This window comes from Nilaparvata lugens, chromosome 4 (assembly GCF_014356525.2).
Source record: "Nilaparvata lugens isolate BPH chromosome 4, ASM1435652v1, whole genome shotgun sequence".
Lineage (NCBI taxonomy): Eukaryota > Metazoa > Arthropoda > Insecta > Hemiptera > Delphacidae > Nilaparvata > Nilaparvata lugens.
Genome location: NC_052507.1, coordinates 25,953,273 through 25,969,523, shown reverse-complemented (window position 1 = coordinate 25,969,523; position 16,251 = coordinate 25,953,273). Strand labels below are relative to the sequence as shown.

Here is a 16,251-nt window from a genome sequence, read left to right as displayed (position 1 = left end):
GACCCCAACAAACTATTGTAAACCTTTTTGTACATTATACAGTGACTATTAAGTGATTTACTTAATCTGCAATATTGGAAATTCATTTTACCCCTATTACGTGTGCTGTGTGAGTGGACATGTTCATTAAGAGTTGTTTCTGGTAATTTCTTTAGAGAGTAAGCAGCAAGTTCAAAGATGTAAAGATTGATGACAGTCTTAATATTTAATTTTATAAATATAGGCTTACAAGGAATGGGTTGCCGTTGTCAATACTGTTGTCTGCTGCTGTTTGATCATCTAACAAAATAAGATCATCCACTTGTAATTGAGATTCTGGAACTGATGTGGAATGTAGGGTATCAGGAGTTCCAGCTCTGCTTTAGAATCAACTCCCGCCTTGAATTACAGGTTTCATTTTTAGTAAGATCATTTAGTTGATTTCTTTGTTCATTCACAACTGATGCAATTTGCCTTGCAAGTTCATGTTTACCTGATAACTTCAAATGAAGTACATGTGTTGTGTAGTGACTACGTTTAAATGAACTTGATTTTATAATACCGTAACTTACATTTTAAAACTTTCTACACAGATTATAGATTTTATTATTAATTATTTCAACCTCGTTATTGACATATGACCTATGGGGAAGATCGTATCTCAATGGAATGTCCCATGCGCGCCGACTTATCAAAAACTTTGGGTGGGCTCAATTGCACCGGGGGGTCTGGGGGGCAACTTTTTAAGTGGAGATTGCTCATTGTTTTTGTTCTTTTATAACAACATTAAAAGTGTAATTAACAGTAAACCAATCAACTTCATGTATAAGTTTTAATAAATAGGTCCATCGCCTGTTATGAAACCTAGGCCTATTGAAAAATTTTGTTCTCAACTTAGCTCTTTATAGGATAATTTGCTTAGAATTCAAAGTTAGAAAATCAAGTATGGATGAAAAAATAGGTAACAAAACTGACTGTTACTAAGAGGTTCAAAAGCTATTTATTTTAGGTAAAGGTTACATAAGTTTCAATCAAAAATATTCTATTTATTTTAGGTAAAGGTTACATAAGTTTCAATCAAAAATTAAGTTCTTGTATTTTAAATGTATGTGTGTTTTTGTATTTGTGTTTAAAATACAGCCAACTTCTTTAAAAAATAATTTAAGTAGTATTGAATGAAATTATTGTAGCCTAAATAACAGAATTCTGAGATAAAGAATTGCTGAAAACTGTCTTTAAAAAACATGACATGAAAAATTGACATTAGAATGTAAAGTAAACAGAATTTGAGGCTTTACCTGAAACTTTTATCCTTAGAAGAGAAAACAGAACAGTTTGTCCTTAGAAGAGTGCAAAACTGGATCTTCTGACTGGATTCCTTTTAATGAACTCGTTGATGACTTGACAAATGTCTATTTCTTCCAAAATATCTTGATGAGCATGAGTTATCGCTAAGTTGTTGAGTCTTTTCTGTCCCATTGTAGCTCTAAGGTAGGTTTTGAGGCGGCGCAGGGCACTAAATGAACGTTCGTTAGTTGCTGACGTCACCGGCACAACTTGAAGCAGTTTCAAGCCTTTCACAAGTTCTGGTAACATTTCCTTCACACTGGGTTCTAGTTCAAAGTACTTTTTAACATCATTCAACGTACGAAGTTGCAGCTTCTTTTGTTTGGAAATGTCACTTAACATTGACAAATGTAAGAATAATCTGTCAGTGTCCAGATCATTTTGAAAAAACTCTTTAGAGCGTGTCATATCACTTTTTTGTCCTTCGTTTAAAACAGACAGACACTCCCTTTCCACTGCAATGACCTTTGACAGTCCTGTTGCATCAAATCTGCTGGCAACACAAGACCTCACAGTTTCACAAATTTCAATGTATTTGATTTTAAAAAATTCAGCTGGTGTGTTGAATGTGTGGGGTGCTCCAGCCTCCTTGTTTTCATACCGTTGAGGAATGCGGCGTTTTCTTGCTAGTTCCGGTTCAGCTACTGATGGTGGCTTCACTGATAGGCAAAACTTCCAGAAGTCCTCAAACCCTCCACGCTTTTCTTCCAAAATACAGACTAGGTTAATAAACATATCTTCTAAATCAGTTACGCTCAAATCAGGTGATTGAACTTTGCGATTTACCTCTTCAACTGGGTTCATTACATAGCAATAAACCTGTAAAATACGTCTTGAAAGTCAGCATTGATTCCAAAAAGCCTGCACATTTATAACCTGCTTCGTTCTTATCCGAGGAAGAGATGGTTTCAAACAACTCCAAAATATTTTCATAATTCTTCAAGATTTGTTGCACACTTGATGCTCTCATTGTCCATCGAGTTGGGCAAAGTGGTCGAATTCCTGATGTATCATGTAGAACGGTAGCATTGGCACTGATTACACTTCTGAATAGTTCCATCCTTTTTGGGGATTCTCTAATATTAATTAGATCCTTTGCAAGGTTCATAATGTCTCTCATACAAGTCAGGCACCGAAGACTGTCTTCAACTGCTAAATTAAGACTGTGTGCAGTACAGTGGACGAAAATGGCCTGATGTTGCAAGTTTAAAATTAACTTTTGCAGTCCATTAAACTTTCCGCTCATATTAGAAGCACCATCGTAGCACTGTCCTCTCAATTTTTCAATGGGCAAATCCAAACGTAACAGAATGTCATTGACAATAGTAAACAAAGTTTTGGAATCAGTGTTTGGCGTTTCATATAATCCAATAAAATCTTCATTGGTGGTCAAATCATCATTTATTGTCCTAATACAAAATGATACTTGTTCGTGGATCGAAACATCACTTGTTTCATCCACCATGATGGAAAAGTGTTCACATTTTTTAATGTTAGATAAGACCGACCGCAGAACAGACTGACCTAGCAAATCGATTATTTCATTTTGAATATCATGGGATGTCCATTTAAAACCTGAACGATTTAGCCAGTCTTTTAATTCCGGGACATCTTCTTTCCTGAGTTCCAATAGTTGCAAAAAATTCGAGTTTTTGTCTTCATGGCCTCTAATTGCTAGACCTTGTTCTACATAGGAATTTCATAGTTGTGATAATAGCAGTTAGCGCTAACCGGGCTTTTTTCATGTCATTATCTATTTGCTCATTTAACTGGGCAGCTACACTTGAGTTTGAAACAGTTGACAATTTAAGAATACTCTCCTTGTGAACATTGGTAGTTTCATGAGTACGAAACTTTTCCAAGGCCCTTTTCCAGTTTGAAAAGCCGACAGAAGTAAAAGCATCTTCTCTCTTTAGAGTAAACTTAATAAGGCCTTTCGCTTCTGCATCTTTGCAAACTTTACAAAATGCTTTGTCAGTTTCATTTTCATATTCTAACCAAGAATATTTAGATACCCATGACTTCTGAAAGGATCTTCCCTTACCGATTACCTTTTTATTGCTGTTCAAATCTATCTGTCACTATTACTGGGACTGGCAGATGTTCCAGGTACCACTACAGATGATTCCAGTGCTGGGAGTGGTTTTGTGATCTCATCAACACGCGCTTTTTTAAATACAAACTTGTCCATATTGTATCACTTACAATAATTCACTTGACACTCGATACTCCATCAATATTCACTGCTAATACTCAATCTCAATCACTCAATCACATCAATATAACGAAACACGGTGTAAACTGAACTAATAGGAACTGACTGCAAGTGTTTGTTTACTAGGGACGATGTCCCGTTTGACGCGGTTCCACTAGACAAAGATGGCGGTGCTTCATCCCCTCCCTTGGCCGGCCGGGAGCAGTGACCTTGGCAAAAGTCATAGGCAACCTATTTATAGCTTGCTAACTGGTTGCAACTTTAGAGCTACAAGTTGCGGGTTTTTTATTTTATGAAGTCTTTTGTCTTTACTTTCTAAACATTGAAATTGATTAATTTAAATTTTAAGGATGACAAGAATATTTAACAGTTATTAAAACGCTGTTTTCTGTTTTCAATAATTCCGATACTCGGTCAACTGTATACTTTTAACAGATTCTTTAAGTTAGACAATTGAAATTTTGGGGGGGCTCCGCCCCCCCAAAATTATTTTTGAGGGGGCTTGAGCCCACCCAGGCCTTATGGAGTCGGCGCCAGTGGAATGTCCACAACTATGACTTTATTTTCTATTTTTTCCAGTTTATCTTCAAGTTCTATCAACACATTTTCACCATCATTAAACGATACATCGTTTGTTCCACCCAATATCACTGTGAAATCACTTTTGTTGTTGGGGAGAGCACACATTTTCAATAACATTTTTTATTTTGGCTCCTGGGTAGACATAACCAACACATGTCAGGTTGTTGTCTATTAAACAGTTCGCAAGTCCTCGTCCTTGGCTGTCACTATATACAGAAACAGGCCTATTTTTTACTTACAGATGAACAGTCTCTTCTCGACTCATTCCATAAACTTCCAAAGTAAATTAAACTTATAAGAAGACATTAAATAAAATCTATATTTTTCTCTCTTTTAGTTTTGCATTACTTGATAGTAATGTAATGAAGAAGTTTGCTCTTATCGATTTTGGATGACATTTGCTATTATTTGTAATCAATCATTAATTTTCATGTATGATCAATCAGGAATTTTATACAAAACTGTAAATATATTGATAATTATTATTATTATTATTGTTGAAATAAATTTTGCTTTTGAATATAGTTGTAACTTCCTTTATTCATTTTCCAATTCACCTTTCGTCTTCGAATTCAAAGCAATATTGGTTTCGAAAGGCGAAGAACCGAGAGACCTAGACTAATGACAGGTTTCTCTAAAATGCTCTCCTGACAAAGCTATTATTGGTTTTAAATGCTTGGGATTACAAAAGGTGTGCGAATGGTTGAAAATCACTGTTATTCTATTAAGGATTTTTTAAACATTCTTTGGAAGGTAATTTTACATTTTCATATTTGCAGACTCCTAATTATTTCTCTTTTATCAGCCTCGCGTCTTCCGGTGCAGGATGAGTGCGGGATCGGGACAATATTTAAGCCAATATTAGTTAATTATTATTGATTTTATTGTCTCTATACAGACTTTTCATGATCTTTTGTATCCATGGTAGGAAAACATTCACACGTGTGTAAACACTTGGCCATTTCGTTTCACAATCCCTTAATCCAAAAGATACTATTCCAATTTGAGTGTATTCATTTCCTTCTTTGATTACAAGAGGACCACCACTGTCTCCCTAGAAAAGTAAAATAATTAGATTCTTAATATTTAAAAATAGCATTCTATAGAAAAAATTTATATTCTCGAAATCGATAGAAAAATCGATCAGTTTTCCAGGTCCAATTTATTCTTGAATAACTGTAACATTCCATTATTCAAGATTTTTAGAAATATAAACACTTCAATGCTATTCAGGGTTACTTGTCTGTACAATAGAAATAAAAATTTTCTCTTACCCTTCTCATATTTTATTAATATGAAACAATATTATTTGATCTCTCAGTAACCGACATTTAAGAAACCAAATAATTCAATTTTTTTATTAATATGCCTACATTTTTTTTAAAGATAATCAACGTTTTGAATTTGTTGCATCAACAGTGGAAGATTGAAAATTCACTGTTCTAAATTATGTTGTGTACTTGTTAATCTGGCTTTCAAGCCGAACTATTCAAACATACTTTAGGAGAAATTACCAATTACCTGACAAGTACTCTTTCCTTTTGAGCCGTCCGTGCATAATTGATGTTTTTCAATTGTATAATTTGAAGTTTCCTTATAGAAATCTTTACACTTCTTCTGGTCCAAAATAGCAGTGCTTATATATTTCAGTTTTTTTGATATGCCACTTGCCTCTGCGAAAAATGTCAAAAGTTGTACTCTGAATTTAATGACAATAGTTTCGAATTTTTTTGTCTATTCAATAGAACGAATTCATGATATTTGTAACACAATGGTTCACATTCATTGAGGATCCAACATTATCATATTCTCTAAAAAATTATTTTCTACAATAAAAAAAAGTTTTTTGCCCTACATAAAAATGGTTTCACAATAAAAATAAGTTCGTAAATTGGTTTTTCAGTGCTCAATAGAACTACACTTCTGATGTTGAATATTAGTTTAATTAATACTGTTTTATTAATATGCAATTTCTGCCCAAATCTGCTTACTTTAATATTTATTCAAAATTTGTAGAAATTCTAAAAGAAGCAGAAAGAAAATTAGGCATCTGCTTTTCTATGAGATAGTGCAATTTGTATTTCACAATGAAGAAATATATCTATAGCCAGTACCTGGAAGGCCTACTCTATTCAGTCAAAAATATAAAATGTTCCAGTAGGAATCTGATTGTGTAAATTTTAAACTAGAATTACAGAATAATGGTTTAACGCAGGGGCGAGGCGTGACTTTTTGGCTCAGTCATCTCCATGAACAATTCAGCTGAAAGTTTGAATGAAAGCTGCACCCCCCTCCGCTAATCAAGATATAATAATCTTTCATTTTTAGAAGTCATCCTTCTCTCTCAAAGACTCCTCTATCGACACTCCACTATACACACTTGTGTATTGCTTTTATCTGTCGAGTCTAGTCTAGATCCAGTGTTGCAAACTAATACCCTAACTAGCAAACTAAATAATGTAATTATCAATAATTATAAGGTCCGGTTCCTGAACTCGGAGATTGGGATTTAGCTAAGTTTTAGACTTTCAAACTCAGAAATTTGACTTTCCTGGGCACTGCGTCTACACCCTCCTCGATACGTCTACACCCCGTTTCGGAAAGCCAATTTTCAGAGTTGAAAAGTCTAGAACTTAGCTAAACGCCAAGCTCGGAAACTGGCCCTTAATAATTGAAATAAATTTAAAAATAGGAATGAAATTACAATAATTATCAATATATTAACAAATTACAGACAAAATAATTATCGTTTGCAACACTGGCGCGGAACAGTGACTCGCAGAAAATAGCGATGTCTTTGACCGTTTACTCCACCATCGTTTACGGGGAGAGGGAGAGTAATGATGCAGAAGAGTGGTGGTAACGAATGCTCAATAGCATTACTGGAATCGCATAATTTTGAGAATCACATTGAACGGATGGAACTGATGATGCAGTAGTCTACTTTATTCAAACTTAGCGTGCTCGCAAAAAACTATTAGCTTTTGGGTTCTTCACCTTCTTTTTGGCATTTCTTTTAAATATTGTCAATTTAATAATATACACATTACATATCAATTTCTGTCCATCCATCGGCGAATCCAGAGATGACCGTACGCCTCGCCTCTGAGTTTAAGCCTTTAAGCTAAGAACAGGACGAAAAGAGAAGAAAAATATTCTCAAATCATTTCAATCAAGTATAATGATCGAGCTCTTTTTCATATTTGGAAAAGAATATTATGTTTGTAACAAATTCACTCGCTAGTAATTTATTAATTGGACAAGCTAAAAGAATTACTAGTTTAGAGTTGATTTTTGTATATTTTACGAAAAATAGAGTACGCTTTGATCAATAGACTTCAAATTTCGAACACATATTCTCAGAACCATTCTACAAATCGAGTTCGTTGGTCAAAAAAACTACTCTGTCATTTTATAACAAGGGAGGATATTGAAAAAGATTATTTTAGTAAAATATAATTACAATTGTGTTGGTAATATGTTTATGATGGTAATCAAATTTAAAATTTCTCTTTTCATAAGGTTTTTATCCTAAATAGTCCATTCAATGATGGGTTATGGAGGGAAAAGTTTGGAAGACAATTTTTGACACCTCCGTTCTGTTTAGGGTAGTAAGGAGGTAAACCTATCAAAAGTCCCCATCCCTACCCCCTGTGCTAAGGGACTGCGGGTGGTTCAAACATAGTTTTTTTTTGTTTTTTAGCATATATCTCGAAAACTATGCGCCTGCAAAAAGTTGGAAGAAAACCTGTGTTTTTAAAAATCCCACACTTTCAAGAGCATTATCGCAAAAAGTATTTAAGATATCACAAAACTCAACTGAACAAAACTTGTTGGAAATTCAGCCCCTTAGCCCAGGAGTAGGAGTGGGGAATTTTAATATGATTACCTTCTCACTATCCCAAACGGAACTGCGGGGTCAAAAATTGTCTTTCAAACTTTACCCTCCATACCATTTTTTGAGCATTTATTGCCTGGGCTAATATTTTAACAGCATATTTTTTATTAAATCAGTTGAGGTAATTCTATTCTAGGCATTCTATTATGTGCAAAGTTGGCTGGTAGGCTTCAAAAACAAAACTGTATTTAAATTGAAAGAAAGACAATAACACATTTTCAATGTAGCTAATTGTTTTGTTTTTTTTTTGAAATGGAACTTTGAAGAGTGAACTAAGATAAAAATAAGTCATCAGTATTATGAAATAATAGCGAGCTCTTCAGTCGCGAGGTTTGGTATTTAAAATGAACGTAAACACTACTTACTTGATTTGGTCTTGCCCCATCCACTAACTGTACCTTCCACACCCTCAAACATACTTCCCAATTTCGGCAATTTTAAAGGCTTGATTACACCTGAAATAGAAAAATTCCTTGGGAACACCGACAAGAAAACGTTAAGTGGATCAAATCACACGATTTTAGTGTGCACAAAATAATAGACATGTCTCAAAATCAACTCCAGAATGTCAATTGTTTTATGCGCTGTCTCTGGCACATTGCACCCTCTTATTATTGTTGAAATAAAAGAATATAGTTCACATCCATATCGCATCGTCTAGTTTGGGCCACAAAGAGACGATAATCATTGGCTATAATCGTCAATTCGAACTCAGAGAGCCCAAGCTCTTGAGTGGGGCAAAATTCTCCAAATAGCGAGTAGTTCTCTCGGATTATAGCGACCATAAAATGAGCAAAACTCTTGAAACATCGCTTGCATAGAACAATAATAATTTTTTTATACAATTCCATCATTTGCTTTCACTGTATAACTTTTCATGGTAATTTGGAAAGACATACTGAATAGATGAAAACCAATTAAACAAATTGTAGCTTTAACTAGACGGCCGCAATCAGTGGTCAAAGTTAGGAAGTCCAAAATGAAAGACTCCTTATCATAAAGCACACCATTATTATCAATACAGAGTTATTCAATTAACAGGGATTATGTGATACAAGTTATTCTAACTGGTTATCGGCAAAATTGTAATACTTTTATCAAGCATTTGAATGTAAATAAATAGCCATTTCGAATAAAATATGAAAAAAAAGTTTTTTTTTTGTAGTTGACACATCTGGACAACATTTCGCTTGACTTCTCGGAGCTTGTCCATAGGTATTGCAGCAATCTCATTCTCAATTATTATTGGTTGTTTGATGAACGTTTATTCTCACGTATTCTTGAAGAAGGAAGTCGAAAGCAGTTTAGAGAGGTGAACTGGTCATTCAACTTGGAACGACAAACTTCTTTTGAAAGAATACGTAAGTTAAAAGTACAACAGAACTCAAGTGCTGGGATTTAAAAAAATCGATCTCTATTAAACTCAATAATCACTTACCGTCAGTGAGTGGTGCCGTTGTGGGTAAAATCAGAAGTGCTATGTCATTTTTTAAATTCATTGGATCCCAACTTTCATGTATTATCATTGAAGATTTCTTCACTAAAAACGCCTTTCTCCTCTTCTCATGATCATTATTGAAGTGCATGCAACCCAAACATACCTCAACCTCCTCGATACTAGAATATGCCAAAAAATTATAACTTGTTAATTCTGGGCTATAAATATTGTTCTGTAATACATGGAAGTTGCTTATAATGATATCATTGAAGCGGGTTAAACATGAAATTTAATAATATGTTAGGATATATATTTTGATGTGGAGCATATTCATTTTAATTATGTTTAATACTATATTATATATTTATTAAATATCCTCCCCATCTATATTAATACGAGAGAGATGATTTATTATTATTGTTCAACAAAAACTCAATAAGTAATGTAACAATAAATGATAAGGATGTTATTAATGATTGAGGTCATTACTGTACTCACTTGTCAAGACAGTGTGCTGCTGTTAATATAAGCGATCGAGAGATGAGAGAGCCTCCACAAAACGAAGAATGAGTTTGTTCATTTTTTCTCTTGAGAAAAAGAGCCGCTTGGTATGGAAATTGGCTTTGAGAAGTCGCATCTTGTCCTTGAATTATGCTGGAAACTTGAATAATTCAAGGATTTTTATGAGAAAACAGTGCTTTTCTCGGGTTTTTATTCAATAATCACGATTTATTTTGAGCCACCCCCCCCAGAATGTCAATACATAATCTGTGGGCGCCCCTGTAATAATCGATCATTTAAAAACTTTTTTATCAACATTGTTATACATTTTTGAATACGGTACCTTCTTAATTTTATTGATCCTTTAATACAAATTACAATCTATTGGCAGTGGCAGGCCATGTAACACCCATTGCATACCAATACTACAGGCTTATTGAAACAAATTATACAAAATATGTTGAGAAGAAAACTTTTAGAAACAAAGAGTAGATCTTATTTGTTATAATCTTGATAGAAATAAGTAATCACTTCAAATTCCATCAATACCAAGTAAATAAAATGACAAACTTTTCTAAACATATACACATACGCTCATCGATCTCCCAACTCAAAAATAACAGATGAGAATGAATAAGATAAATAAAATAGAGACAAACAAAAAATAAACATTGTCCTTCAAATGTAATTTGAAAGTCTCATCTTGAAAACGCTAAGAGAAACAGAAAACCTACATGTTCAGGAATAGCATTCCGAAGTTTTTCAGCAGCTACCACAAACGAGCAATTGAATGTTGCAGTGCGATGGATAAGAATTCGCAAGGTAGCCTATACAAATGAAACCTGTATTGCGATTTTGATTGATATCAAAAAGACGGATGAAATCATTTGCTAGATAAGTAGGACCTACTCTCAGGACCAGAATTTCATACACTTGACAGAGAAGAGGATAATGTCTACGCTTATTTAATATTTGAGTCAACCCGACTCCACGAAGAATGAAGTGATTCGAGAGAAACGCGTTGGAGCCGTCCATTCAACTTATTAGTAATGAAGTTATAAGAAATGCAACAATAATCAAAGAACGGCATTATTATGGACATGACAAGGGTAGTGCGAACAGCTCTGGACAGAAATCTTCTTATACCGTACTCTTCAGTTGATGCATTCCTCCAAAAGCCTTATTACAAACATGAGTAACCTGTTCCCGCCAGCTCGATGAGCAATCAATTAATACGCCTAGTACTTTGAAACTGGAACAGTAGGGAACATTAGTAGCATTGATGATCACTGGGGGTGCGCTAGGGACATCCAATTGATTCAAAAGCCTACGGTGTTCTATGTCAATACTTGAAGTTTTTGAAGGGTCAAGTGCTAACCTATGAGCACAAGGCCATTCAACAAGTAATGCAATATCATTGTTCACTTGATCAATGACATGTGTGAACTGCGATTTTGGAAATGTGAATAAATTGTTAGGTCGTCAGCAAATATATTAGCAGGTACTTTTTGAGGTACTTTACTACTGAGCACTTTTTTTCTGGTATACTATTCGAGCATATGCTGTGGTTTAATGTAACCGCTTCAAGGTCTACTGTTCACAGAACTATACACTGGTATGATAATTGACCGAGCAAAGTGAGGTCTAAGATTCAAGTCGACGGTTTGGCATTTCTCTTTATGTTTAAATGTTGTGCATTTACGGCAAAACGCGGTAATAGATTTTCAGGAAATTTGACAGATATGTTCCTTTTTAAATTGCGCGTCGACGTATATACAAGGTTTTTGGAATTTTTTTCATTTCAAGGATAACTTAAAAGGAAAGAGCCTCCTTCATATGCCAATATTACCGTAAAAATCAGACTATAGAATTATTCATCATAAATCAGCTGTCTTGTAAAATCTGACAAAGCATTTATTGTAACGGTTCCACTTGTTACTCGTTCCGCTACTACGTAGACATCATGTCGTCATTTTGTCCGTCTGCGCTGGCCAGTGACGTCACAGTCAAGGTTCCATGTTACTGCCCCAATCAAGTTGGTTTCCTATATTATTTGTCGTGTTATTTGTCGTTTCAATTTTAATATTTGTACTATTTGATTTTTTGGAATTTATTTTGTCTTTAGGCATCTTACTTTCTAGATATTTGCTACTTTTTCACCAAACGTTTGAAAACGTGTTATGTACGTGGCTGACATTTCCGCTTTCCTTTTGTTGCTTGAGCGTCGGTCTGTCTTCTTTTTTTTTCAATGGAGTCTAGTCGGTGAGTGCACATCTCGCTCCCGGTCTAAACTTTTCATCCAAATTCATCTAGTTTACAGAACGTTTTTAAAGGTGAATTATTCTTTCAAATTAATCCATTTATTCTATTCTTCAATTGTGATTCAATTATTCATCGATTTTTTCACTTATTTACTCTGATAAACTTTGTCAAAATTGCAACCTCGTGTGGGCGTTTATCGCTATTCATCTGATCTACGGAACATTTTTAAGGTGTGAATTACTCCTTCAAATTAATTCGTTTATTCTATTCTTCAATTGTGATTCAATTATTCATCGATTTCTTCACATATTTACGCTGATAAACTTTGTCAAGTTCACAACCTCGTGTGGGCGTCAATTGCCATTCTTCTAACAATTGGCTTCACCTCTTGAAACTCAAACTTTCAAGTTCATCATCTCTACCGTTTGGAAATCAATCTAGAAATTCCGCAACTTGAAGGTCGGATTATTCGTTTGGAATTCTACATGCTCCTGCTCACATTTCCACTGGGGGATTTGCCTGCTGTGGTGGACGCTTCCATTCTTGTCATTGCATGGCCAGATCACATCGTCGCTTGCTGATGTCCTGTTCCTTTGGGTATTGCGGATTCCTTGCCTGTCTGCCTGGCTGCATCTCCTCTTCAAAATTTTATTCAGGTTACGTAAATCGTTCTATTCAATTTTCATTTACGCATGTATTACATAATTGATCTATTGATGTCTATCTCAACATTCAATTCACTGAGGCCACTGACGCCTATTAATTGTTTTATTGATGTCTATCTTGACATTCAATTCACTGAGGCCACCGACGCCTATTAATTATTCTATTGATGTCTATCTTGACATTCAAATCACTGAAGGCCTATGCCGCCTATATAATTGTACTCAATATTAACAACTATTTCATTGTATTTGACAGCTACCCTTGGCTTTACAAGTGATATTTTAAGGCCACTGACGCCTATTAATTGTTTTATTGATGTCTATCTTGACATTCAATTCACTGAGGCCACTGACGCCTATTAATTGTTTTATTGATGTCTATCTTGACATTCAATTCACTGAGGCCACCGACGCCTATTAATTGTTCTATTGATGTCTAAATTGACATTTAGTTTACTGAAGGCCCATGCCGCCTATATTACTGTATTCTATTTGTTGAGCACTATCTACAGCTCATTGTCATTTATTATTATTCCTTTTGTAAATCATTAAGATTGAATTTTGCAGCAGTAAATTTTTCATTTTAGCACTCAATTTATATTCGCAATTCAGGTATCATTAATAATACCTTTTTGATTATTGTCAGGCTTCAATGGTCATTGACCTAATTTCATTTAAATTTTGTATTTCTCTAACGTCTTTTATCACATGTTGTAATTATCCCAAGATTTTTCGACTCAATCTACTTACAATTGTTTTTGTATGTGGCCATCTGCCTATTATTATTTTATTATTATCAAATCTTATCTTGTTGACTCATTTGGTCTTTTATTGGCGTACTTGCCACACTTCAAGCTATCAGTATTTTTATGCACAGAATTCAAAGATTTATTTGTAGATATTAATAACAACTATCATTCACAGTCCACTGCCCTAACTTTGGATTCTGTCAGTCTAGTGGACTATAATACTACCCGTTCAAAAACATAGAACATCTTGAAAATGTACGGTATCTATCCATCTTGAAAATGTACGGTAGACAGTTGTCTACTAACTTTGTCTTTCCATAAGCTGAGGCCATGATTCTAGTTTAGTTTGGACTTATTGATAGAAAACATTTTTTTTACATTTTTCTTTTTCAATCTGGAAGATGATCAAAATTGCAACAAATATTATTGAAAAGAAATTGATTTCTAAAATCATGAAAAGTGAAAAATGAAGTTTGTAGGAAATTAGCATTATGGTAGTTTTTTTTGTTAATTTCAACACACCGATTTTTCGCCAACACAGAATGTTCTCTGATGGGTTGATTGGATTGGCGTATCGACGGCAGCTAGACCTGATAACAGCGCTCACACTCACATTCCGGGACGACACGTCATGGTACGATAGGACAGAAAGCTCTATGTTTATTTAGGATTTTTTCTAGACATTTTAAATTGATAAATTATTTATTAATTTTTGAGAAAACATAACAACAGGTCAATGTAACTTACTGAGCGCGAGGTATACTGTTCACAGAACTACTAGTATAGTTTAATATATATATCTGATATATAGGTCAAGGAATAAATTAATATATTCTAGATTTTTGATGGCGTTCAATATACAGGCCTAATTAGGCTACCTAACAAGTGCTCTAGATAACGGTAACAAAAAATTAGGTTGAGTTCTACTGTAGTTTGACTGGTATCAGTATAAAATTACATCTAAAAAGAATATGCTAATAAAATATTCTCTATAGTCATTTTAGAACCTACATTGCTGTTATTCATCATTGAAAAATCAAATGATACAAGATGAATTACCATTAGGTTTGAAGTAATTCAACCATCTTCCTACGCCACTATTTGGTCCTCCAACTGGATTTTCAAATATTCCCGATTTCACAAGCAATCTTCTAGTATTTGGTACTGAAAGTGGAGGTTCCAATTTTTCCAAGTCTACGAGAAATCCATCGATATCTGTCAATTTGGCCTGAAATGGTAAAACATTTTTGAAAACAAATGGTTTTATAATTTTCAAAAGACGGATTCCATATTATGGAGTGAACATACAGTTTATTTAGAAATTCGCGTTGAAACTTGACAGTCAGGTCTTTGGGGTAGTACGATAGTTACTTAGTAGGTAATACTCCCAACTTTCTTATAGGGAAAGACGAAATAGTCCCTATTTCGTAGGCAAGTAGAAAATGTTATTAAACCTATTTGTGAAGCATTTGTGTTAGTGGGAAGTGTGATAACAATAATAATGAATATTGATCTTTAGGAAATCAGTTACCGTACTGTAGAAGTGATGAAGTGACTGTCAATTCAGAGGCGTATTACTGAATGACACATCAATACATCAACCAAATAAATACGGTATAGCCTACAGTAAATGTTGCCAAGAAATAAAAATAAAAATCAAAGTACCTTTATAAATAAAAATATTAGTACTCAGTACTCTTTTAAATTATTTTGTCACAACGTGTTTCGGACATTAAGGGTACTGAGATTTATATTAAGAGACAAATGACCTTTTTTAATCAAAAATCTAAGTACTTTTTTATTTAAAAAAGGGTAGCCTACTTTGAATTTATTCCTATTTCTTGATAATTAAGAGTAGCCCTAACAAAAAAGTAGTATAAAAATATGTTGCGTTTGCAGCGTTGTGCACAACTCAAATGCACAACATACCTGGTAAATCCAAATCTATTTAATTCTACTAATTGATTGAAATTCGGAGTGTGCAACATGATTGAAGAGGTTAAACTTGAAGATGTAAATAACTTGGAAGTAAATATAACTACTATGCCGTGCCTCACTACAATATTTATTAAAAAATAAACTTATATACAACTTATTTAATATTCAACTCAATTTGAAAATATTGCAATTCCTGTAAGTTAACTCCTTTGAATAATCGTAAATTCGTAAAATTTTTTTAAATTTTCCCACTAGACCACTAGGTGTATTATTAGTATCAAAGCGCGAAAATTGAGAAAAATGCTAATTTCATACCTGCGCAAGATAAAAAATATTCATAGACAAAAACAGCCAAGTGAAGATGTCTCTCATTTTGGAAGGACGTTGTAAACCCACTCGAGTAGACAACACTACTGTCTTGATCTTGTCAAAGGCTGAATAAATACTAAATGTTAACAATTACATGCGTTATTTATCTTCGAGTACTGTTTTCCAATTGAAGTGGCAATTGAGAATTTTAAATACAGGTTTTATGTGGGAAGTCCGGTCCCAAATTATCAATAGATAACTCAATAATGAAGTGAATAATTAAAAAACAATACAACTTGAATACGATGATTGACGTGAATGATGCTTCAAAAAATATTCTTTATCAATGGATACATTCGATTTTTTGG

At 34.0% G+C, this 16,251-nt stretch overlaps 2 protein-coding genes across 2 annotated transcripts; both read right to left on the bottom strand.

The window, feature by feature from the left end:
* Window positions 1–1,320: 1,320 nt before the first annotated feature.
* Window positions 1,321–2,130, bottom strand: LOC120350828 (zinc finger MYM-type protein 1-like). The gene has a single exon (XM_039425721.1). It carries the CDS (start codon window positions 2,128–2,130, stop codon window positions 1,321–1,323), a length of 810 nt encoding a protein of 269 aa, XP_039281655.1.
* A 2,762-nt stretch (window positions 2,131–4,892) lies between these two features.
* Window positions 4,893–16,074, bottom strand: LOC111043443 (chymotrypsin BI). Its single transcript, XM_022328398.2, has 7 exons — window positions 15,890–16,074; window positions 14,696–14,864; window positions 9,958–10,120; window positions 9,460–9,638; window positions 8,387–8,476; window positions 5,645–5,796; window positions 4,893–5,177 (listed from the first exon to the last, which is right to left on the bottom strand). The coding sequence occupies exons 1-7, from the start codon at window positions 15,944–15,946 to the stop codon at window positions 4,989–4,991; spliced, it is 999 nt and encodes a 332-aa protein (XP_022184090.2). The 5' UTR covers window positions 15,947–16,074; the 3' UTR covers window positions 4,893–4,988.
* Between the last annotated feature and the right edge of the window lie 177 nt (window positions 16,075–16,251).